Source organism: Phacochoerus africanus, chromosome 14 (genome assembly GCF_016906955.1).
Source record: "Phacochoerus africanus isolate WHEZ1 chromosome 14, ROS_Pafr_v1, whole genome shotgun sequence".
In the NCBI taxonomy this organism is placed as follows: Eukaryota; Metazoa; Chordata; class Mammalia; order Artiodactyla; family Suidae; genus Phacochoerus; species Phacochoerus africanus.
In genome coordinates, this window is record NC_062557.1 from 58,012,172 (window position 1) to 58,037,626 (window position 25,455).

General features: G+C 56.9%; 1 protein-coding gene across 2 annotated transcripts in view; it reads right to left on the reverse strand.

The window, feature by feature from the left end:
* Positions 1-10,082: 10,082 nt before the first annotated feature.
* PMP22 (peripheral myelin protein 22) overlaps positions 10,083-25,455 on the reverse strand; it is a 28,233-nt gene continuing 12,860 nt past the window's right edge. For both annotated transcript variants that reach the window (XM_047757670.1, XM_047757669.1), the window contains exons 4-5: positions 19,211-19,351; positions 10,083-11,394 (exon numbers count right to left, since the gene is read on the reverse strand). In XM_047757670.1, the coding sequence (XP_047613626.1) occupies positions 11,231-11,394; positions 19,211-19,351 (305 nt within the window). In that variant the 3' untranslated portion in view covers positions 10,083-11,230. The remainder of the gene's footprint in view (positions 11,395-19,210; positions 19,352-25,455) is intronic.

The window sequence follows — 25,455 nt, forward strand, 5'->3', positions numbered from 1 at the left end:
GGGGGTGTCACCGATCAGAGAGCTGCACGTGGCGTGGGGAAACAAGCACAGCTGCCCGAGAAGCCAGAGCAAGACACTACCCTGGAGGGGCTGTGGAGCACAGGGGGCTCTCCTTCCAGGAGGGGGGCTCTGGAAACTGGGGAAACCACTATGGGCCACAGGCTCGAGGTCCAGCTGAAGAATACATGCAGAACCACCCTAGACCCCAGCCATCCCACCCCTGAGCACCTATCCCCAAAGTCTGCCCTCCACGTGCTCAATGCCCCGCTAGGTTCCTGCAGCAACTTTCAGAAAACCAAGACATGCAAACACGCCCAGCGCCCAGCGCCCAAGCCTAGGAGGAGGGAGGTGGTGTACGTATGCCCCGTGCAACAAGGCTCTGGAGGAATCATAATGCAAACAGGACCCAAGGGGCCCTGCTCGGCCACAGGGAGGGCTTGAGAGACTCTCCTACGAAGAGAAATAAGTCCGCAAGAGAAAGACCAGTGCCACAGAAGACCCCTGGGAGGGGCAGTCTCACAAATGGCACGAGGGACTCTTGGTGCAGACAGGCCACTCATGGACTGGACACCAGACTTGGGGTGGCCAGATGGGAGGGGAGGGGATGGGAAGGATGGGGATTTGGGGTGTCACCGATCCAAAGAGCTGCACGTGGCGTGGGGAAACAAGCACAGCCTGCCCGAGAGCCCAGGGTCCTCCATCTAGTCCCTGGGATTGGGAACAAGAGGGAGGAGAACGGGAGCCAAACCCTATGCACCTCCAGGTACCCCTCGATCGCCCATCCATCCGCTTGAATGGACCTAAAACGAACACTAGTACAGGAAGCCCCCAAAGAGGCTGGCTCAGCGTTGCCCCGAGACGGTGCCTTGGGCCACACTCCTGCCTCTGGAGAGAAAACTAGGCAAACGGGCACCGCCGATGGTGTCCAGAGTTCTTAGCAACGAGACCTCGGACCAGACATAGTTACCTATGGTGGACACATTTGTGCCTATACTAGCAGGCTCAGGATTTTCGTTTTCTCTGTGTACTTCTGTTTCTGCTTCCCCGCTTATGGGGCTGCACCAATGTTTGGCACGCAGATGCTGTCTGCCCAGGCACTGGAGCCACACCACGGCCGGACCTCCCCCAGGCAGGTCCTGAAGACCCTCTGCCGCCCGAGGTATTGTGTCAGGAGAGACTTGCTCATGGCCTCCTCTGTCAATTGCCTGAGCTCCCCGATAGGAGTGTGTGAATGTCGACAGAGAGCTCTTTCGCAAGGGAGCTCATTCTTTTCAATACCTTGTGGCCGTGGCAGTATATTGCAGCGTCACCTGCCACAGTGGGATGTTGCGGGACCCGGGTGGGATCGCCGCACGCGGTTCTGACCACAGCCTCAGCAGGGAACGTGAGAGACTCTGGAGCCAGGCAGCCGCGAGGGAACTCCCTCAGAGATGTCCTCAAGATCCCAGTCAGCCCTGCCTAACTCAGCTGACCCGGGTGCGGTCCAGCTTCCACACCCCGGCGCTGGACAGAAAAGACAGGCTCATCGCTCAGGGCAAGGAGCAAATATCACCAGGTCTGTGGACTGAACAGGAAGGGAAAAAGAAAAAAAAAAAAGGAAAAAGGGGAAAAAAAAAAAGGGAAAAAAAGCCCAGGGATGGCACCGCTTCCAGCCCGAATGCCACCCCTGTCCCACATTCCTGCATCAGCAGCAGCCTCACTCTCGCCACATCCCTCCAACCTGGACAGGCAGGGCTTGGACAGCGGCCGGCTCACGATTCCACCCAGAAGGCTCCGGGGACCTCGGCTCCAGCCTCTGGAGGATCCCAAGGCGTGGAGACACCCAGCGACTCCCTCAAGAAGGCTGAGCACCCTGCCACCCAACCAGGCTGCCTCTCCCGCAACGAGTGTGGAAGAGACCCCTCGCTGTCCTCGGCCTGACTTCAGGCACCTTGGCGCAGAGAGTCCCCGGTGCCCGGAAGACCACCACAACCCTCTGGCTGCTGGCTCCGGCTTCGGCCCCACGCAGCATCCACCCCACTCCTGGGCAGGCGCCTGCCGCCTCCGAGCTGCACCTGGGGCCAGAAGGGCCTCTGGCGCCGTCTTGTGGACATCTGCGCGCACAGCACCGCCCCGGGGTTCCCGCTCGGGCTGGCCCAGCAGCACCTGGGCTGCATTGGCCCTGGGCAATATGTTGCTTCGGGAGGATGCCTCCTCTGTGGGGACCTAGCAAGCAGGGCCCTTCCCAGGGGGGTCTTGCCCTCGCCCTCGCCCTCGCCCTCTCGAAGGGGCCCAGAGCCCTGAGGCCCACCTACCCTGAGCCACACCGTTCAAACCCTCAGCTCCAGACCCATTCTCCCACGACAGCATAATGCCCCCCTCCCTTTTTTTTTTTTTTTTTTTGAATACATATAATTTATACCTGTCCCTGTACTCCGGTATTTGCGAACCTAGGTTTCTCAGGATGCAGCTATTGATGTGTGCTGGCTCTTCCAACTGTCACTCCTTCATTCGGACAGGAAAGCCTTGCTGCTTTTCTGTCCGTTTTTGCTCCCTACCCCTCAGCGTTCCTTCCACTTGGACCCCGCCTCACACAGGCGTGAGTGATTTTCCCGTCCTCGGTTTGCAAGCCACAGCGATGATCCCAGCCCCCAAAGGGCCCAAGACAGGCCTTTCACCCTGGGAGCCACGGGGAATGTCTGTGCGCCCTTTCTTTCTATCGAGCGACCGGCCTGAAAGCACTCGACCTCTCTTTCGATCAGGCATTCGTACCAGGTGTCTCTCGGGAAGCCAGGCGGCTCCCACATGGACCTCTAGGCACCGAGAGTCAGGAGACCTCTTGAGAGAACAACACGGGGAGGAGCGGGGCTGCTCCCCGACATAGCACCATTCTCCCACCTTCCGTGCACAACCCAGCAGAACTCCATCCGGGTCCCAAAGCCCAGGGAAGGCCGCGCTTGCCAAAGGACCAGCTCAACAGCTGACACCAGCCAACAGCCAGACAAAACCAACAACCCCATTCCACGAGGGGTCAAAGCCCGGAATCCACAATGCCCTAATCCAGATGCACACAGGGCAACGAGCCTCAGAAACCAAGGACCACCGGCGCTCCTTAGGAGGGACTTGCAAATCCAAAGAAGGCTGAGCTGCCTCCTAATCCCTCCCTGAAGGCCCCTCGTTAGGAGGGCTAGCAAGAAACTACCCTGGAGGGGCTGTGGAGCACAGGGGGCTCTCCTTCCAGGAGGGGGGCTCTGGAAACTGGGGAAACCACTATGGGCCACAGGCTCGAGGTCCAGCTGAAGAATACATGCAGAACCACCCTAGACCCCAGCCATCCCACCCCTGAGCACCTATCCCCAAAGTCTGCCCTCCACGTGCTCAATGCCCCGCTAGGTTCCTGCAGCAACTTTCAGAAAACCAAGACATGCAAACACGCCCAGCGCCCAAGCCTAGGAGGAGGGAGGTGGTGTACGTATGCCCCGTGCAACAAGGCTCTGGAGGAATCATAATGCAAACAGGACCCAAGGGGCCCTGCTCGGCCACAGGGAGGGCTTGAGAGACTCTCCTACGAAGAGAAATAAGTCCGCAAGAGAAAGACCAGTGCCACAGAAGACCCCTGGGAGGGGCAGTCTCACAAATGGCACGAGGGACTCTTGGTGCAGACAGGCCACTCATGGACTGGACACCAGACTTGGGGTGGCCAGATGGGAGGGGAGGGGATGGGAAGGATGGGGATTTGGGGTGTCACCGATCCAGAGAGCTGCACGTGGCGTGGGGAAACAAGCACAGCCTGCCCGAGAGCCCAGGGTCCTCCATCTAGTCCCTGGGATTGGGAACAAGAGGGAGGAGAACGGGAGCCAAACCCTATGCACCTCCAGGTACCCCTCGATCGCCCATCCATCCGCTTGAATGGACCTAAAACGAACACTAGTACAGGAAGCCCCCAAAGAGGCTGGCTCAGCGTTGCCCCGAGACGGTGCCTTGGGCCACACTCCTGCCTCTGGAGACAAAACTAGGCAAACGGGCACCGCCGATGGTGTCCAGAGTTCTTAGCAACGAGACCTCGGACCAGACATAGTTACCTATGGTGGACACACTTGTGCCTATACTAGCAGGCTCAGGATTTTCGTTTTCTCTGTGTACTTCTGTTTTTGCTTCCCCGCTTATGGGGCTGCACCAATGTTTGGCACGCAGATGCTGTCTGCCCAGGCACTGGAGCCACACCACGGCCGGACCTCCCCCAGGCAGGTCCTGAAGACCCTCTGCCGCCCGAGGTATTGTGTCAGGAGAGACTTGCTCATGGCCTCCTCTGTCAATTGCCTGAGCTCCCCGGTAGGAGTGTGTGAATGTCGACAGAGAGCTCTTTCGCAAGGGAGCTCATTCTTTTCAATACCTTGTGGCCGTGGCAGTATATTGCAGCGTCACCTGCCACAGTGGGATGTGGCGGGACCCGGGTGGGATCGCCGCAGAATTCCACCCAGAAGGCTCCGGGGACCTCGGCTCCAGCCTCTGGAGGATCCCAAGGCGTGGAGAAACCCAGCGACTCCCTCAAGAAGGCTGAGCACCCTGCCACCCAACCAGGCTGCCTCTCCCGCAACGCGTGTGGAAGAGACACCTCGCCGTCCTCGGCCTGACTTCAGGCACCTTGGCGCAGAGAGTCCCCGGTGCCCGGAAGACCACCACACACCTCTGGCTGCTGGCTCCGGCTTCGGCCCCACGCAGCATCCACCCCACTCCTGGGCAGGCGCCTGCCGCCTCCGAGCTGCACCTGGGGCCAGAAGGGCCTCTGGCGCCGTCTTGTGGACATCTGCGCGCACAGCACCGCCCCGGGGTTCCCGCTCGGGCTGGCCCAGCAGCACCTGGGCTGCATTGGCCCTGGGCAATATGTTGCTTCGGGAGGATGCCTCCTCTGTGGGGACCTGGCAAGCAGGGCCCTTCCCAGGGGGGTCTGACCCTCGCCCTCGCCCTCGCCCTCTCGAAGGGGCCCAGAGCCCTGAGGCCCACCTACCCTGAGCCACACCGTTCAAACCCTCAGCTCCAGACCCATTCTCCCACGACAGCATAATGCCCCCCTCCCTTTTTTTTTTTTTTTTTTTTGAATACATATAATTTATACCTGTCCCTGTACTCCGGTATTTGCGAACCTAGGTTTCTCAGGATGCAGCTATTGATGTGTGCTGGCTCTTCCAACTGTCATTCCTTCATTCGGACAGGAAAGCCTTGCTGCTTTTCTGTCCGTTTTTGCTCCCTACCCCTCAGCGTTCCTTCCACTTGGACCCCGCCTCACACAGGCGTGAGTGATTTTCCCGTCCTCGGTTTGCAAGCCACAGCGATGATCCCAGCCCCCAAAGGGCCCAAGACAGGCCTTTCACCCTGGGAGCCACGGGGAATGTCTGTGCGCCCTTTCTTTCTATCGAGCGACCGGCCTGAAAGCACTCGACCTCTCTTTCGATCAGGCATTCGTACCAGGTGTCTCTCGGGAAGCCAGGCGGCTCCCACATGGACCTCTAGGCACCGAGAGTCAGGAGACCTCTTGAGAGAACAACACGGGGAGGAGCGGGGCTGCTCCCCGACATAGCACCATTCTCCCACCTTCCGTGCACAACCCAGCAGAACTCCATCCGGGTCCCAAAGCCCAGGGAAGGCCGCGCTTGCCAAAGGACCAGCTCAACAGCTGACACCAGCCAACAGCCAGACAAAACCAACAACCCCATTCCACGAGGGGTCAAAGCCCGGAATCCACAATGCCCTAATCCAGATGCACACAGGGCAACGAGCCTCAGAAACCAAGGACCACCGGCGCTCCTTAGGAGGGACTTGCAAATCCAAAGAAGGCTGAGCTGCCTCCTAATCCCTCCCTGAAGGCCCCTCGTTAGGAGGGCTAGCAAGAAACTACCCTGGAGGGGCTGTGGAGCACAGGGGGCTCTCCTTCCAGGAGGGGGGCTCTGGAAACTGGGGAAACCACTATGGGCCACAGGCTCGAGGTCCAGCTGAAGAATACATGCAGAACCACCCTAGACCCCAGCCATCCCACCCCTGAGCACCTATCCCCAAAGTCTGCCCTCCACGTGCTCAATGCCCCGCTAGGTTCCTGCAGCAACTTTCAGAAAACCAAGACATGCAAACACGCCCAGCGCCCAAGTCTAGGAGGAGGGAGGTGGTGTACGTATGCCCCGCGCAACAAGGCTCTGGAGGAATCATAATGCAAACAGGACCCAAGGGGCCCTGCTCGGCCACAGGGAGGGCTTGAGAGACTCTCCTACGAAGAGAAATAAGTCCGCAAGAGAAAGACCAATGCCACAGAAGACCCCTGGGAGGGGGAGTCTCACGAATGGCACTAGGGACTCTTGGGGCAGACAGGCCACTCATGGACTGGACACCAGACTTGGGGTGGCCAGATGGGAGGGGAGGGGATGGGAAGGATGGGGATTTGGGGTGTCACCGATCCAGAGAGCTGCACGTGGCGTGGGGAAACAAGCACAGCCTGCCCGAGAGCCCAGGGTCCTCCATCTAGCCCCTGGGATTGGGAACAAGAGGGAGGAGAACGGGAGCCAAACCCTATGCACCTCCAGGTACCCCTCGATCGCCCATCCATCCGCTTGAATGGACCTAAAACGAACACTAGTACAGGAAGCCCCCAAAGAGGCTGGCTCAGCGTTGCCCCGAGACGGTGCCTTGGGCCACACTCCTGCCTCTGGAGACAAAACTAGGCAAACGGGCACCGCCGATGGTGTCCAGAGTTCTTAGCAACGAGACCTCGGACCAGACATAATTACCTATGGTGGACACACTTGTGCCTATCTTAGCAGGCTCAGGATTTTCGTTTTCTCTGTGTACTTCTGTTTTTGCTTCCCCGCTTATGGGGCTGCACCAATGTTTGGCACGCAGATGCTGTCTGCCCAGGCACTGGAGCCACACCACGGCCGGACCTCCCCCAGGCAGGTCCTGAAGACCCTCTGCCGCCCGAGGTATTGTGTCAGGAGAGACTTGCTCATGGCCTCCTCTGTCAATTGCCTGAGCTCCCCGGTAGGAGTGTGTGAATGTCGACAGAGAGCTCTTTCGCAAGGGAGCTCATTCTTTTCAATACCTTGTGGCCGTGGCAGTATATTGCAGCGTCACCTGCCACAGTGGGATGTGGCGGGACCCGGGTGGGATCGCCGCAGAATTCCACCCAGAAGGCTCCGGGGACCTCGGCTCCAGCCTCTGGAGGATCCCAAGGCGTGGAGAAACCCAGCGACTCCCTCAAGAAGGCTGAGCACCCTGCCACCCAACCAGGCTGCCTCTCCCGCAACGCGTGTGGAAGAGACACCTCGCCGTCCTCGGCCTGACTTCAGGCACCTTGGCGCAGAGAGTCCCCGGTGCCCGGAAGACCACCACACACCTCTGGCTGCTGGCTCCGGCTTCGGCCCCACGCAGCATCCACCCCACTCCTGGGCAGGCGCCTGCCGCCTCCGAGCTGCACCTGGGGCCAGAAGGGCCTCTGGCGCCGTCTTGTGGACACCTGCGCGCACAGCACCGCCCCGGGGTTCCCGCTCGGGCTGGCCCAGCAGCACCTGGGCTGCATTGGCCCTGGGCAATATGTTGCTTCGGGAGGATGCCTCCTCTGTGGGGACCTGGCAAGCAGGGCCCTTCCCAGGGGGGTTTTACCCTCGCCCTCGCCCTCGCCCTCGCCCTCTCGAAGGGGCCCAGAGCCCTGAGGCCCACCTACCCTGAGCCACATCGTTCAAACCCTCAGCTCCAGACCCATTCTCCGAAGACAGCATACTTCCTTTTTTTAAGAAAAAGAAAGTGTATAAATATATATGTATATATATCCGTGTATTCCGGTATTTGTGAACATAGGTTTGTCAGTAAATATCCAGTGATATTTGCCCAATTTTCCTGTTTCATTCCTTGTTTCCCACTGTGAACTCTTGCGTGTTTCTTTTTTTCTCTCTTTCCCCCTCACTTCTTTCCCCTTACCTTTACAACACATGCAGTACTTATCTTCCCATCCATGATTTCAGGAGGCTGTTTCTTGCGAGTGCTGCCCCATTTTAAAGAGACAGACGTAAGGTCTCCGTGGTTCAGATCTCGATTTCCAAGCCTATCGACCTTGGACCAGACCTAATTCCCTGGGTTGGGTGTATGTATGTGTGTAAAGACATGATTCTTTTTAAATTGATTCACTTACCGAGTTGTTTTCCTGCACACCTGTGTGGCATGCAGGTCCACTCTGCTTGGCAAAAGCATCCACTCCTAGATGGGCCTCCCCAGGCAGGCACGTCAAACCCACTGACACCCGAGATATTGGGTCAGGAGAGACTTAGGATTGACAGATCTATCCATTTCCCTAGCTATTCTTCAGTACTATATGTGTGTGTGTGTGTGTGTGTGTGTGTGTGTCTGTATATATATAGAGAGAGAGAGAGAGAGAGAAAGAGAAAGAGAGAGAGATTGACCTTGACTCCTTTCTTTATCCATTCAGATCATTTGTTTCAATCGCTCTTATTACGGATCCACTGATTTGGGTGCCCCCTGCCACACGGAGATGTGGTCTGGCCAGAGGTGGATCGACCAGTGCAGCTCTTGCCCCAGCTCCAGCAGTGACCAGGAGAGACTCTTAAGCCTGGCAGCCACGTGGGAACTCCCTGGGAGCTTGCTGGAGGAGACCAATCAACTGTCCTTAACTCAGCAGACCTGGGTTCGGTCCTGCCTCCATATCGTGCCGCCCTCCTGACAAGGGAGGCTCCTCTCCAAAGGTGAGAAGGGCATTTCCCTCAGCCTCCTGAGCGGGGAACAAAGCATGGGGCTTAGCCCAGCTGCCCACGCTCTTGCCACAGAGGCCCCCCATGGATTCCTCAGCACCACCCTCCGGCTCACCTACCTGAACCCCTGACGGGGAGGGGCTTGACCAGGGCCAGCTCACGGTCCAATCCCGAGGCTGTGTGTGTCCGGGCGCCTGCCTCTAGAGGAACCCACGGCACGCCGAAACCCAGGACATGCTTCAAGCCTTCGAAACCCACTGCCCCCCAACCAGGCGGCGAACCCACCTCCAAATCCCGAAGGCACAGCTCCGCCCTCCGCATGACAGGAGGTGTCTTGGAGGAGAGAGTCCCTGGTGCCCAGGAGACACCCGCACATCCTCTGGGTGCTTGCTGTGGGTCCGTTCCGCTCAACACTCCATCAGCCCCAGCGCGGAGCCTGCGCATTTGTAGGGTTGCAGCTCTCACCTGTTCGAGCCGAGCCTCGGAGCTGCAGCTGGGGCCGGAAGGGGCTCTGGCGCCCTCGTGTGGACATCGGCTGGAACAGCCCCTCTCAGGCTTTCCTCCTCTCTCTGGCTCAGCAGTCCCTGGGGCTGCATTGTCTGGGGCCCCTGTGAGGGTGGGGCCTCCTTCCCCCGCTTTCATGAAAGACCAAGAAGGGCCCTTCCGCGTGGGCTCGCTCTCTCTCGCTCTCTCTCTCTCTCAAAAGCTTTCAGAACGCAGGGACCCTCCTACATCATGCCTCGCTCTGTAAACCCTTCTCTCCAAATCCATCAGGGTGTGCCAGCCTGCTTCCGATTGGATAGAGCCTTGCACATATGTATGGATGAAGATAGGTGTGTACGGATGGAACGATTGTTTTTTCTTCATTTTCCCCTTTGATTCCTTCCTTGGTACCATTAAGTTTGGCCTCAATACGTTCCTTCTGACTTTTTTTTTTTTTTGGCTTTTGTTGGTCCTCTCCCACAGCATATGGAGGTCCCAGGCTAGGGGTGGAATCAGAGCTGTAGCCACTGGTCTACACCAGAGCCACAGCAACGCGGGATCCGCGCCGCGTCTGCAACCTACACCACAGCTCACGGCAACGCCGGATCCTCAACCCACTGAGCAAGGCCAGGGATCGAACCCACAACCTCATGGTTCCTAGTCGGATTTGTTAACCACTGAGCCACGATGGGAACTCCTCTTCTGATTTTTTGTATCCTGCTGGTGCTCTCATTCCCAGTTGTGTTCGAAATGGATTGACCTCACCTGGAACGTGCCTGATGCGGATCCCCCATCGATGTTTGCCAAGGCGCAGATGTTACCACGACCACCACACTGACAAAATCAGCCCCACAAAAGCCGACGAGAGACCAATGAGTTACTCTGATGTTTATTTTAATGCACCTTAGTCCACACAGTTGGTATAAAATCAGAAAAAAAGCGAAGCAAAAAGGAAAAAAGCAAGAGAAGGGTCTGGAGTCTTAGCATCAGAAGGGCACCATATATACATGTACAGTTGGTGGCCAGTACGAGTCATTGCCAGACAGTCCTTGGAGACGCAGGACAGCCTAGACCCTGCTGCGCCTGGAACCCACCGTCCCAGGGGGTCTAGAGGCTTGTCCTAATGCTCCAACCATGCGGATCATGTTGGGATGATAGAGGCTGGGGCTTATTATTTATTTTCTATGGTAATCATAGCAGCCTAGCTAGGCACGAAAGCAGTTATAAACCATTTATATTACACAGAATTATTCAGGTCTCCGTTTGACTTTCTGTCGTCAAATTGTTAATTGAATTTCCAGTGAGAAGTTTAGATGATTAGTGATCATAAGGAATGGTCAATAATAGCACCACTTCGTAGGTTGTTGTCACCGAATTCTCATCTAGAGGCGTGACTGCGGGACCCCGCCCTCAAGGGCGAGCGTTCCAAAGCCACGAGCCGTGATTCTCCGAGGGCTCCAGTTCGGGGGTTTTGTCCGAGTGCAGGTAAGGCTGTGCCCGGAGGCGTGGGCAGTGCGTGTCCGTGTGTCACACGCGGGTCACCCACAGGGAAAGGGCTTTGGGCCATGCGGGGTTTCTCCCCACACTGGGGGGTCCTAAATGAGGTGGCGTGGGAGGGAGGTATCTCCTAGACGAACGGGAAGGGGTGAGATGGACTTCTTGTATTTCTGGGCAAAACCAACCAAAGAACGAAAAACACGACACAACAAAAATCTGAGCTCGATTATAGAGTTAGGATGTCAAGTTCCTTAGCTATTTCTTTAAGGTTCAACCTAAGGCTGATGGTCAACACGTAAAGCAAACAATACTATGTACATATATGTAAAAAGTGTTATAAATAGGTTTTATAAACCGTCAATATTATATACATCTTCAGTCAACACTCACGACCCCCCCGCTGCTTTCTGTTTGGTTTGGTTGGCGTTGGGTGTTTGGGCGGCTCTTTTGGTTGCTCCCGGCTCCCGGTTTGCTTCCTCCCTCCCCGCGCGCGCTCAGAGCCCCGGACGTCCCCTCCCGGCGCCTCACTCCCGCTTCCGCAAGATCACGTAGACGACGCCGCTGAGGAGCGCCAGCGGGAAGGCCACCCAGGCCAGGATGTAGGCGAAGCCGTAGGAGTTCTCCGAGCCGTAATGCCAGTCCAGGTGCCTGACTGTGTAGATGGACGCTGCGCTCATCACGCACAGACCTGCGGAGCACGGGGTCGGCTGCCGTCAGCGGGGGCCACGGACGGGGCGCCTGCACCGCCCCCTCCCCCAGACTCGACGGGACCCACACCTGCCCCGCTCTCCTCCCAGCCGCCCCGCGGGCGCACACACAGACACAACCCCCACACACACGCACGCACACACACCACACACACACACACTCACACACACACCACACACAGGCACACGGACACACAGACACACCCCACACAGGCGTGCGCACACACCACACCACACACACACACACACCACACACAGGCACACGGACACAGACACACCCCACACAGGCGCGTGCACACACAAACACACACACACAGAGGCAGACACACAGACACATAGACACAACCCCCCCACACACACACATGCCACACACACACACCACACACAGGCACACGGACACACAGACACACCCCACACAGGCGCGCGCACGCGCACACACACACACACACACACACAGGCACACGGACACACAGACACATAGACACAACCCCCTCCACACGCACGCACACACCACCCCACACAGGCACGCACGCGCACACACACACCACACACATACCACACACAGACACACACACACCACACAGGCACACGGACACATAGACACACACACCACATACACACACACACACGACACATAGACACACCTCAACACACCACACACAGACACACCACACACAGACACACACACACCACACACACACATCACAGAAACACAGAAACACACAGACACACACACATGCAGACACACAGTCACACACACACCGGGCACCTGTCTCTCTTTCTTAGAGAGAAGGATGCGGGCTGCAGAGGAGGAGGCCAGATCCAGAGCTGAGATGGAGGGTCCAGGAACGCAAGCGATGATCTGCTCTCCGCAGCCCGTCGCCGTGACCCAGGCCGTCGTCCCCAAGGTCCCTCATCCCTTTCCTGCCTCACTCCCTTCAACCATCCCCCACTCCCCATCGACCCGAGCGGCCGGTGAGAATGCAGGTGGTGGTGGAAACTGATCTGCGTGGGGGGGCCCCTGGAAACCACGGACCACCCCACAGACCGTGGAGTTACTGGAAACCAGGAAAGTGAACGGACACACCGTCTCCTGAGTGGCACTGACACCAAGCCCAGGGCAGCCGCGTGGACCCTTGGCCGGACAGCTAGCACAGAGCGAGCCCCACCTGCAGGCACCACCGGGTGAGCCAAGGACCAGGTGGGGAGTCAGGAGCGGGCAGGAAACAAGGAGGAAGCACAGGACACTCCTGGGGGTGGGGCTGCCAAGGGCGGGGCTGTCACAAGCCAGCTGCAGGGCACCTGGTCCCTTTCAACCGCTCCCAGTCCCCCAAAGTTGGGTCTGAACCCAAACAAAGGTGAGAGGGAAGCGGTGCTGCATCTACAGGAAGGTCCAGCCCACCCCTCCCCACCCCTGCCCTCCACCCCTCACCCCCGCCCTGTCTACAAGCAGCCCCGGGTGTGGGAGGGATGAGCAAAGCCTCCACCTCGGACAGGCCAGTTCGCGTGCGACAGGCCAGGCCCACAGTGACCGTCAGCACCCCCTCGGACGGTGGGGGGTGGTCTGCTGACGTCAGGACGCCAGCCTGGGACGCACAAAGCCTGCTCTGTTCCCTCCAGAAAACAGGCCCTTTGACGGGCTCTGAGGGACTCTATTATGAGTCCAGCAAGCATGTGGGATTCCTGCGGTTCCAAAGCCCCCAGGGGCTGGACCACCTACATCTAACCTCACTGCTATTCCGGCTATTTTCCTGGACACTGCAGTTCTGTTGGGACAAAGTGCAGAAGTGGGACGATGTCACGTTCACCGCCCCGATAAGACTGTCCTTGTGCAAGTCAGAGGGAGAAAACGCCCACTCCTTCAGCCCCACTGAGAGGACCACACAAGGGTCCTGGGACCCGTGGGATCGGCTCCAGCACCTGCTACCTACAGACAGCCCGGGAGACGGGAAGGTGGCCGCGTCCGTCCGTGGGGACGTCACCGCCGTCGGACCGTTGCGGGAGGGAGACGGCGGTGTCCAGCCGCAGAAAACACACCACGAGGTCCGCGGCTCCTCTCTCCAAAGTGCTAATTCTTGTCTGTCTCGCAGACTGACTCTGACCCGCCTACGGAGGGCACAGCGCTCCTGGGGGCGCCTTGCCGAGGGAGGCGGGAGGCGCGGACAGCACCTTGGGCAGGATGGTGCCCATCCTGCTGGCACAGCGTCCCCGTGGGGTGTGTGTGTAACCAGCATTGGCAGGAGAGACCCCGTGAGAGCTGGGAGGACCAGCCGCACCAGGGCTCGTGGGCAAAGAAGAAACATCAAGAGAAAACACTTTGGGTCACGTCTATGACCTGGAGGGTGGGACAGAGGCAAGATGCACGGGGCAGTGACAGACTCGACGGCTGAATGATGTGCCTGGGGATCTTACAAGCAACAGAATTCATGCTTTGCTTCGATAAAGCCGTAAGCTTATACACCTGCAAAGCCTATGAGAGGACATTGCTTTGCAGTTACTGTTGTCTGCAGACGGACGTGTGTTTTAGGGATGAGGTCACTGCCAGGCTCTCTGTACCTAAAGCAACAGATGTGCCCCGAACAGAGCAGGAAGCCTCAGAGAACAGTCCCGAAAAGTCAACATTTCTCCCAACGAGGGGACTGTGACGCGAATTCTCAGCCCCCAGTAGGTGCAGGTGCATTTCCGAAGGTCCCCATGGAGAAGACGAGGCCACTGACCTCACACAAGTGACAGCAGCAGGGACCCTGAGTGCAGGGTGAAGGTCAGGTATGTGGAAGGGCGCGGGCCCTATCAGGACAGCACAGAGGCGCGGGCCACCCGCGTCCCAAGAGTTCCTCCGCTGCCTGGGGATGGCGGGGTCTGCCAGGATCCCTGGAAATGGTCCCCGAAGACGGGACCTCAAGCCTCTTTAACGGTGGCGACAACCGCAGGGGCGCGATCAGGCCCAGGACGTTTGGGAGGAACAGCCAGGAGGCCAAGGCCGAGGAAGGAATGGGGTGTTCTCTAGGCATCCCCCCACCCCCCATTCTGTTTGGCTCAGTCCACCCAGAATGAGAGCCCGGCGTGGGCAGGAACCGAGATCCACCAGACACGGCCCCCACCTTTAGGGTGAGGTCAACCAGAAACGGAGGTGACACTCAGGTCACCTCGGGTCAGTGGAGACTTCCAACATGGCAGGATGTGACTCCAAGGGGGGGAGAGAGAGCCAAACACCAGAGGCCCTGGGACTAGGACCAGGGCCTGGGGAGGCCGACGGGGACATGGGTGCAACCTGCGTCCAAGGATGGGGGGCGCAGGTGAAGGGAAGGCCAGGTAGAGCAGCAAGAAAGACAGAGAGTATGCTGGACGCCCAGGCAGGTCCTGACCAGAGCCCCCGTGATGGAGGGGCTGGAGTGCTCCCCGAGGCCGGGAGAGAGGGCCTTGGTGGCCCTGGACAGAGCTGTGGCAGGAAACACACCTTCTGCAGAGGAGAAACAGGACCAGAGCTATGGTCACAAAGACCACACCGGATTTAGGACCAGACGAGAAGTTGGCTTTTGCCCAGGGATGGGGCTGTGGGCAGAGAAAGAGAGATGGGCACCATGTCTTGGTGGACGCCCCACAGTGGAGAGCCCATGGGAGCTGGACACGGGGTGCGGCTGGGGGGCTCTGGCAGGGCCATCGGTGGGCTCGCTTAGGTAACCAGGTCTTGGAAGCTGAGGAAATTGGTTCAAAGAGGGAGCTGAGCAAGGGTCCTGAGAGGCGGGGAGGGAGTCAGCCCACAGCTCAGAAATACATACCCAGGGGGCCCTCCCTGCAAGCAGCTCCTTTGGTGCCAGGGCAGGAGGCAGCCAGGTGCCAAGTGGGCCAGGAAGCGTCCGCACATTCGGCAGCTCGGAGCCCCACTGCATTTCCAGAGGCCGCTCCGGGCGCCCCCCGGGACGACATCTGGAATGATTCGTCCAGAACCAGCAGTCCTGGATGTGGTCCCCAACTCAGACTCTCTTGGATCCACTCAGAACACCCTGGGCTTCTACTTCCGCCCCCCACATTACTTGACTGTAAACACCCTATGTCCACAACCATCTATGTGAAACCAAGGGAAGAGAAGCCACGGGAACAGTCCAAGAGCCTCAGGGACCTCCTCCTATCAGCCCTGCCGTTCCTCTTTATCACAATAAAGGGTCGAGACACAGGCGGCCTGGGTGTGATTCTGCTGAGGGAACACGCTGGCCAGTCGCCGGACCCGGGGGGGCGGGGGACAGTCAGGGCATCCCTGGTGGCGGCGGGGAGCTCGCTGCTGGGTGCGGCGAGCGAAGAAAATCACCACGCGGCCAGGGTCTCCCTGAATTTCCCACCCAGTACAGCTCGCCCCCACGGAGCCAAGGCCAGGGTCGGCACCGTCTGGGAACAGGTGGCGACAGGTCTCGACACGAAGAATGGCTCCCAAGTCCAGACAGAGGATCGGGGCGGCCCTTGTCTGGGAAGAAGGCTTGGAAGATGATGCGTTGTGCTGTCCGTGGGAAAGCACCCTGGAAGACCCCACAGTGGGATCAGGGGCAGCTCAATGGCTCCACCAGGGGTTCCCAATCCTGGTTGAACATCTGAGTCACCCGGGGGCAGCCCCAGCCCAGAACACGGAAATGAGAGCCTCCAGCGATGAAGCCTGGCATTTTAAAAAATGTATCCTTTAAAAAAAAAAAAAAACCAACAAACTTTCAGGAAGCAGCCAACCTAAGAAGTATGTAATCAAGGGAAGCTGGTTCTTAAAGTCGAGACTGGGCATATGATGAAGCGGCGGCGGGTGATGCGCCAGCCAGGCCCCTGCAGGGCTGCAATCTGGGGCCGGGCGGAGACGGCTCCCGGGGATGCAGTCCGCCCGGGGGGCCCACACACCTGCTGCCCTGCCCGCTCACGTGTGCCTCAAATGTCCACAGCTGGGCCCTCCAAAGGGAAGCCTCGCAGAAACAATCCAGCCCCCACAGCCCTGAGGACACCCACAGACCCTGGCTGCTGCCGCACAAAAGGCTTCAGTGTTTGGAGAGGTCTCTGTCCTGCGTGGATCCCAGCCAAGGGGGCCAACGAGTGTGCAGACTGCACATCCCAAGACCGTAGGCCCCTCCTTCCTTCTCTCCTTCCTTCCCTCTCTTCCTCCTTCCCTCCTCTCCGTCTTCCTCGCTACACTTGCGTGTTCCATGTGATGGTTCTGCTTTCCCGATTTTCTCCTGGCTGTGCAGCGGCACCTTCTCCGGCTGCCCCAGGTCTCCTCCCCAAAAACCCTCCCCTAACCGTGCCTCTAGTTACTGGATCCTTAAGAGGCCATGAGTGTGGGAAACACACGTGACCAAGGAGGCTTGGGATGGTCGGACATCTAAGAGTTAGGAAATCTCTGAGGGAGCTCCCTGACTCTCTCGGTTCTCAACTTCGCTGCACATTCAAACCCCACATCCTAGAGAGCTGAGGTTGCTGGAAGACCGGCTCTCAGATCATTCTGACTGGAGAGAAGAAGCACAGAACATTCAAGGGATGCACCAAGAGCCACCACTATTCTGGACCAGCACTGCCAACGGCAGAGAACTTCCTGTTCACCCAGGGACCACTAAACTGACAAGCTGACAACCAAAAATGAGGCCCCATGAGAGATAAGAAGCCAGATTTGACGAGGATGGCACAGGAACAGAGCGAGTGCTTCAAAATTCGGAGGTCTGCAGGGCAGAGTTCTGAAAGGCTGGTGCCGACTTGGCAGGAAAATCCAAACCGTCCAACAAATGGGAACTGGCCAATGAACTTTGGAAGAAGAGAAGAACCTTAATACCTAAGAGTGTTTGGGCTGAACAGAAGTACTTAACCCTGCACTTTGGTTTTCAACCAAAAATGACACTTTTAGAGAATTTTCAGCTAAACTATCTCAGTGGGGAGGAGGAAGATGAGGTGCCCCCTGTTCTGAGAAGTCCCTCCCACGCTGAGCTCTCTCAGCCCGACGTTTCCAGTCTGACTTGTTCTGATGAGGTCCACTCTCACTCATCACAGATGTCGGGGACCCCGAGAGTCATCAATGGTGCAGGTTTAAACGGATCTTCCATCGTAAATCAGGTGCAATGAAAGATCAGGTAATAAGCAGCATTTCCGCTTGGGATGCTGTGTTTCTTAAAAGCTCTGGCGGGTCCTGACTCCAGACACACTCGGTCCCTGTGGGACGGGCGGGACCAGGGCCACCACGAGCTGGGTGTTCCCTTTTCCACTCCAAGTCTCAGCTCTTTAGCAGTAAAATAACAAGTGTGTACAGACCCAGTTCCTAAAGTCTCTCTCCCTTTTTCTGAGGATGGAATCATTGCTGCAATGGAGATGATCGACATTGATGGAAATGAAACAGGGAGACGGAAAAGAAAGCCCAGCATGCCTTCTAGTTGCCTGGGTTACTTCTGGAAGTGGGGTGAGTAATGATCACTGCTCCGGGGTGCCCCGAAATGACACCTCGCTGCAGAACGAGCACCTTAAGAACGCTGGCACCACTCCAGACGCGCAGCTGGGATAAGGAGACCTGCACAAGTAGCCAAGCGCCATTTGATGCTGAAATTCCAAACTGAAATGTTGCAGCGGGTATCTGATGAGAAAGAGCTCTCTGGCTTACTCCCTTTTTCCAGGAAAGAGGAAGTCTCTGGCTTCCAGAGAAGGGTCATCAACATTCAGCTTCAGGCTGTGTCCTGCCATAGAGCCTGTATGAGCCATTACATCTGCCTGCCTGTCCGTCCATCCATCCATCCATCCAGGACATGTGGGTAGTTTTTCAACCATCCACCAACTGCTCCTAGGCACAGGCTGGTGATTTGGCAGCACGGATGTTCTGACAACTAAACAAGAGACGCCACCTCCGGCCCCATCAGCCACCCAGGGGCCGGATGGAGAACATGTCACGGCCCCCGGACGTCCTGTGGCTCATGTGGGGTTTGAGGGACTGGCTTGGACCCCAGGATCCAGCCCCTCTGCCTCTGTGTCTCTCCAGCGCCCGCCAACTCAGGCACCTGGCCGTCAGTGGATACAGGATAAGAGGTGACCAAGTGAGACAGAACGCAGGGACCGGAGCTGGCAGATGTCACACCCAGGACTCCGCACGTGGTGTGCATGGGTAATCCGCACCAAGGGGCAGCTCAAAGGCGGCTCCGGGAGGAGGTGAAGGAGACCCTGGCGTCATGGCCCCACATCTGGAAGTGATGGTGGGTTACACCAGGAGGACGGAAAGGGGGGTGCCAGTACCCTGGGGCCCAGCGGCCCCCAGGAGCCGGAGGAAAGGACAGGGAGAATTTATCAGGGGCTCCATCACCGCTCAGAGACAATGAGGACCTGGGGGCGACTGCGGCCCTACAGCACGGCCCTTTCCACGTGCAAGCAGGGACGTTCCTGCAGCACGAGGCGAGTGACGGAACCTGCCCTCAAGACTGGCCTGGGCTCCAGCGGGTCCTCAGCATTTCCTGTGACTAAGTGTCCATGCTGTGGCTCCGACCCTGGGCAGGGATCCTCCTTCCAGAGCCTCCAAGTCCTATTTCCTACACACCTCCTTCCGTGGAGAAGCAGAGGGTTGCCAGATTCACACACACACATGCACACACAGACACACACACGTGCACACACACCTCTCACATGCACACACACTCACTCACACACAGACAGCTGCACACCTGCGCTGTACAAAATCCACCCAGGGGGTGGCCTCACCCGCATTCTGGAGCCACATTCTTCCAACGGAGCATCGATGGGGCTGGGGGAGCCCAGCCCCCACCCCCCCACCCCCGCCCGTGGACTTGGCCGTCCCCAACTTACCAGCCAGGATCTGGAAGACGCCGGTGATGTAAAACCGGCCCCCCTTGGTGAGGGTGAAGAGCTGGCAGAAGAACAGGAACAGAGACAGAACGCTGAAGATGACCGACAGGATCATGGTGGCCTGGACGGACTGCAGCCATTCTGAGGGAGGAGACGGAGGGTCAGGAAAAGTCAGCCCCGCGGGCGGAGGGGGCTGGGGGCGGGGCTCCGCCATGGGGGCGGGGCCTGGATGCGACTGCCGGAAGCCCTGTCCCCCCCACCGGCAGCAGCCCTTCTGCAAACAGAACTCAGACTATTCCCTTCAGCGCTTTTTTTTTTTAAGGGGCTGCACTTGCAGCATATGGAAGTTCCTGGGCCAGGGGTTGAATCACAGCTGCAGCCGAGGTCTACACCACAGCCATAGCAACATCGGATCTGAGCCGCATCTGCAACCTATACCACAGCTCACCGGCAATGCCGGGTCCTTACCCCACCAAGCGAGGCCAGAGATCGAATCCACATCTTCACAGACGCTATGTCGGGTATTTAACCTGCTGAGGCACAACAGGAGCGCCCCACTTCTGCACTCTTAAAAGTCAGTCTTTATTTCATGGTTTCTTGTGTGTGTGTATGTGTGTGTGTGTGTGTGTGTGTGTATTCTGCCCGTCCCCACAGCATGCGGAAGTTCCCAGGCCAGAGATAGAACCAAGCAGCAACCCAAGCCACAGCAGTGACAATGCCTGCTCCTTAACCTGCCGAACCACCAGGGAACTCCTTGTGGTTTCTTTCAGAAGCAAAAAAGATAAGAATACGTGTTTAATTGCAGACATGTTAAGACAAGGCTATATGAAAAGACCTACTCCCACCACTAGGAATTAAGGTTTAAGTATACTGAATCCTCTAGCATTCTTCCAGCCAAATGTGTTACTTACACAGATGTGCCTGCGCTGCGGGGAGGGGGGTCTGAGCCCTGCCCTCTGCCCCCTCTCTTCCTGCCCTCAGGGGGTTTGAAGGGCTTCTTGGAGGCCCTGTATTCTGAGAAGCGTTTCCCACTGTTGAAAATATCACATCCCCAAGGAGGGGGGGATCGTGAGGGTGGTGGGAAGAACAGGATGTCGGAGCCAAAACGAATTTCGCAGACAACGGGAAGAAAGTGCAGATGGGGAGAGCATGCTTTATTTAGCTCTGAACCGCTGGCCCTGCCGATCTTGCCCGAGGTCAGAGCAGTCCGTGCTCAGTCTGATGGGCAGATAGGACCAGAGAGGACACGTCCTCATCTTCGCTGAGCCCCCGGCCTGCGATCAAATCTCCAAGCTTCCGACTGAAAGTAGAGCAAGCAAGGGAGCCCAGTCGTTCACCCTCTCCTGCCAATTCCTGTCATTTCAGGAAGAAAAGGCCAAGAGGCAGCAGAGGGGGGATGCCTCCAGGGGCCTCGCCAACCTGTCACCTGCATCCTTCCCTTCCCAGCCCCCAAGAATGGCAGGGGCGGGTGCTGCTCTGTATAAAGAAAATCGATGAGAGAAGATCAAGGGTTTGGTCCACTCTGCTCCGTGACTGGCTGATGGCTTCAACAAACGCACACCAGAGCTTACCACGCCTGACAGCTGATGGACGGTAACTCACAGGGGTGAAATGGTTTGCATTCCAGGGAGTTCGCGGCAGAATTTTAAGGGTGCTGGTTAGAGGAACCGTGACTAGACTTTCACAGGAGATGTTTCCAGACACAGATTGGAAGCATCTCAGAGTTGAAAGAAGCGTGGGAGATGAACTAGTCCAGCCCCTCTGTTCTGGAGGCGATTTCCAGAGACATCTGGATGATCCCCCTTGGCACAGCCAACGCTGGGAGGCCCCCCACTCCATTCTGCTGTTCTTCGCACTGGGATGGACCTTATTGCAGTTTGTCCAATAAGGTAAGAAGTGACATCTAATGGCCTGTGAGCCATCCTGGGCCCATTTCTCTATGGCTCTCATCGCACCACTACTCCCAGGACGTGGCTGTTCTAGACGAATGGTCTGCAACAAAGCTAAGGCTGCCACAATATTATTTTTCATAAACCAATTATCTAGCACTCTGGGAGATGAAGCTAGAACCATAGGACAATCTGAACCCCAAATCTCGAACTGGAAGTGATTCTACTTTGCCGGGGAATGTTCTGAGAAGGAGCACGGCTGGCTGCAGGTGACCTCCTGGCTGCCCTTCTCTGGTCCTGAGAACTTTTTCTTAGTCTTAACTCCAGCGTCACGAGCGACAGGAACTTCTAGCGGACCTCAAAGTCGTACGTGTTAAACCTACATGAATAGGAGAAGCCCCTTAGATGTAATAAGGTAACTAAATCCTTCCGAAACTTCCTTCACCAAGAGTTTGAAGTTTAAGGCCAACGTCATCACCCCTGAGTGATCTGGCCCTAAGCGGGTCTTTGGATCAGATCTGAGGGAGGGGATTGAGGAAGCTTTTGGTTGAACCCCTTCTGTTTTGAGCCAAGCGCCGTGGTGGGCTCTGGGGATACAAAGTTGAAAAAGAACGTTTTCAATCCTAAGCACAATAAATAATACACACTCATGATGAGAGGAAGTCCAATTATACCCTCGAGCACGGTCTGCGTGAATGGGTTTGAGTCCCTCATTGCAAGACGTGGAAATCCATCCTGAATTACGCAATCCTTACCCAGAGGCTGACCCAGAGATCCGGAAACCAACCACAACTGAAAATCCAAAGACCTTAAAAAGAGGCGTCTGGCAAATGTTGCCAGAAAGAAAGCAGGTATTGTAACAGCAGCATCAGATAAAATAAGAGTCCAAAATGAAGAAGATGAAAATGGCCAAGGAAGGCTATTTCATTGTGAGGAAAGATCCAGCGTACCATGAAGAAATACAAGGCATAAACCCTTGGGCATATGATAGCCTGGCCTGGAAAAATTGTATAAAACAAACAAACAAAAATAACTGAAGTACGAGAGGAAACTGAGAAAGCTACCATCCTCGTGGGAGACTTCAGGCTACCTCTCTCAGGATGGATAAATCAAAATACAGAAACGCCTGATGTGGCACAACTGGACCAGCAGCGTCTCTGCAGTGCCAGGACACAGGTTCGATCCTCAGCCCTGCACAGTGCGTTAAAGGATCTGGCACTGCCACACCCGTGGCATACCATACAACTGCAGCCCGGATCTGAGCCCTGGCCCGGGAGCTCCATGGGCCGAGAAGTGCCCAATACGGTAAAGCTACAGATGAACCAGTTCTGTTCAACAGACGTATGGACAATTTCGGTCCCTCTAACAAAGACTGTAAATCATTTTCAAACACACACGGGACAGTCTTACAACCATGCAGTAGGCAACAAGAAAAATCTCAATAAATCTCAAGAGAAGCCGCCATAATGTAAACACGACTAAAGGCAAACAGACAGTGGAAATTGAAAACGCACCAGCCAAGATAAATTTGGAAAATCTTAAACAGTATTCCCGATAATCTCTTGATGGGCGTCAGGGTTGAGAAGTAAACATTTCTTCAGCAAAGGATGGTTTTAACAGTACAGGCGGTGGCCCAGACCGTGCTCAGGCCCCACACTCCCTGAGAACAGGCCTGGGCACCACCTGCTTCACTGGCTACTGGCATATTTTTGGCCTCAACTCCTTCCCTTCTAACAAGAGGGACTAACCCTCTTATAGGATTGTTGTAAGGATTTAAAAAAAAAAAAAAAAGGAGTTGATATACAACCTCTACGGGAAAAGAATCTCAAAAAGAATGGATGTGGGTAGGTGAATAATTAAATCCCTTTGCTGTGGAGCAGAAAAGATTCCAACCTTATAAATCAACTCGACTTCAATAAAGTTTTTTAAAATGGAAAAAAAAAAAGAATGGCTATAAAAGGAATGTTGCAGGACAACACAAATAACCCCATTAAAAGGCTGCGCTGAGGGGCAGGGAAAGTCGCAGTTTACCCACGGCCCCAGGGGACAGTTCCTGAGCCACCTCCATCTGGGCTGCACCAAGTAAAGACCCCAGTGGGATCCCAGTGTCCACAGAAGCCACATTCTAGGGCGCCAACCAGAACTCTGAAAAACAGTCCGAGACAACTTTGATATCAGTTCACAGCTAATCTTTAGCCCAGAGGCTGGCACCGTACCTGGGAAGAGTCAGACCGGAAATAGTTGCAGCTTCGCAAGGTCAAGTTTGCCATCTTAGCACAAACTCCACCTTGGTCAGGATGTCAGCGAAGGGGCGTGGCCCGTTCACCTGGGCAAATCTTCTTGACAGAATCAGGCGCTGGGCCCGACTGGACCCAGCAGACTATGCTCTGCCAGCCTCTGCCGCAGCCAAATAAACCCGGTAGACGGAAGACAATTATTTGAGGGGCAACCTGGTGCAGGGAAAACACTGTCCACTGCAGTCCTGCTTTGTACCAGCTGACCTCAGTGTGAGGCCAACACGCTGAGAGGCAAATCGGAACTTCTGCCCAAGCCCCAGGGCAGCGATACTCATTTTTCCCAGAATTGCAAGTTCAGGGTCATTAGCAGAGCCCAGGATCGGCCCCCACTGTCAGGCCCCAGGCCCGGCTCAGGGTCTGGCCCCAAGCGGATGCCGGGGAACTATTTGCGGAATCCCCAGAGGCAGCATTTTCATCTCCAGCCTTGATGCTGAGTGCAGGAATCCAAAGCCCTGCAACCCTCTGCAGACCTGCTCTTCTGATGAGGGTGTCAGGCCATGGGGCAGCTGACAGCTTTCTGCCGTGGGCCGGGCCCAGGCTGCCAGCAGACCACCCCCTCCCCCTCGACCCCCCAGCAGAGGGAAAAGCTCCAGCTGCCCAAAGGTCAGATTCCTGCCCTGGCAGCCAAGCAATGAAGGAAATGCCTCTGCCCCCTCAGCTGTATTCTTAGCCCAGGGCCCAGGCTCTGCAGAGTTAACGGCTGGGATGGAGTGAAACACCCTCCATGCACCAGCCCCTCTGCGCCCTCTGTATCCTTCCTGTCCAGCCTGGGGCCACCGCCCTGGGCACCCGTTCCCCACCTCGGACTGCACTCTCATGCTTCATAGCAGCTCTTGGACTCATTCAATAGAATGGGTTTTCTGGAAAGTGAAAGGAAAGCCAGTGGCCGCTGCATCAGAGCATCCGCTGGGGAGGCCAAGCCAGAGGGGAGAGGCCATTCAGGGGTGGACCCCCCACCACCACCACCCCAGAGGGAGTTGGTGCTGCCCATTCACCAGAAGCGGGGCTCTTTCCAAAAGCATAGGATCCCCGAGGCCTGGACCCCGCCCCTCAAGCCTCCCCCCACCGCCATCCCTCAAACCACCAGACTCCCTCCCTCTCAAGATGCTGTCATGCAGAGGTGGCTGCCTTGCCCAGCAGCCTCCATCCTAACCGCATGGCCTTTGCCCCCAGGCTTCACCCCCTGGTGGGAGCTTGTACAGAGCCAGCGGGGGTCCCCGCCCAGGCCTCCAACCTCCCCTGATCCAGCCCAGCGGGAAGCTCTGAAATCGGCCTGCAGCTCAGGCTAACTCAGCTTGTGACCCGCACAAGAGGCATATGAGTGGGGAAAGCCACGGGGGGCTTTCGGCCCACAGACCCTGGCCAGGAGGGGAGGGGCCACGCAGGAGGCGCTCTCAACTCACAGTCATGGGGTTGTGGGGGTGGGGGGTGCGTGCACCAGGCCAAGGAGCGAACACGAGCATCAAGGCCCTCAGGCTGCACCTGCCACTGTCACACAGTGACCTGGCCTCCCACCAAGAGGCTTCCTGGTGGGCGCAGGAACCGTTTCCCAGAGGCTAACTTAGAGCTGGGTTTGACACCAGGCAGCTCATCCTAAGTGGTCTTCAGACCCAAACTGGGACTCTGGTGCCGTTACAGAGGCTGAGTTTACCGGAGATACTCAGCTGTGTCGGGCTTCCTCCCTCTTTTCCGTGGTTGGAAAACTCTAGTCACAGGAGCATCAGGGGAGGCTGTGTTTCGCAATGGACTGTTGGAGGACAGAGCCCGGCAGGGGATTAAACAGAGAAGCAGAGTGGGCTCCATGGTCAAGGGTACGGACCTGCCCGCCTTGGACACGCGATGGCCAAAGAAGTGCTCCAGGCCAGTAGACATCTCGCCACTAAAAAATTAATTAATTAAAAAAATTTCAACACAGCCTGCCTAACTTCCACATTGTATGCTTTTCTTTTGCTTTTGCTTTTTGTCTTTTTGTCTTTTCAGGGCCGCACCTGCGGCACATGGAGGTTCCCAGGCTAGGGGTCGAATCGCAGCTGTAGCCACCAGCCTAGACCATAGCCAC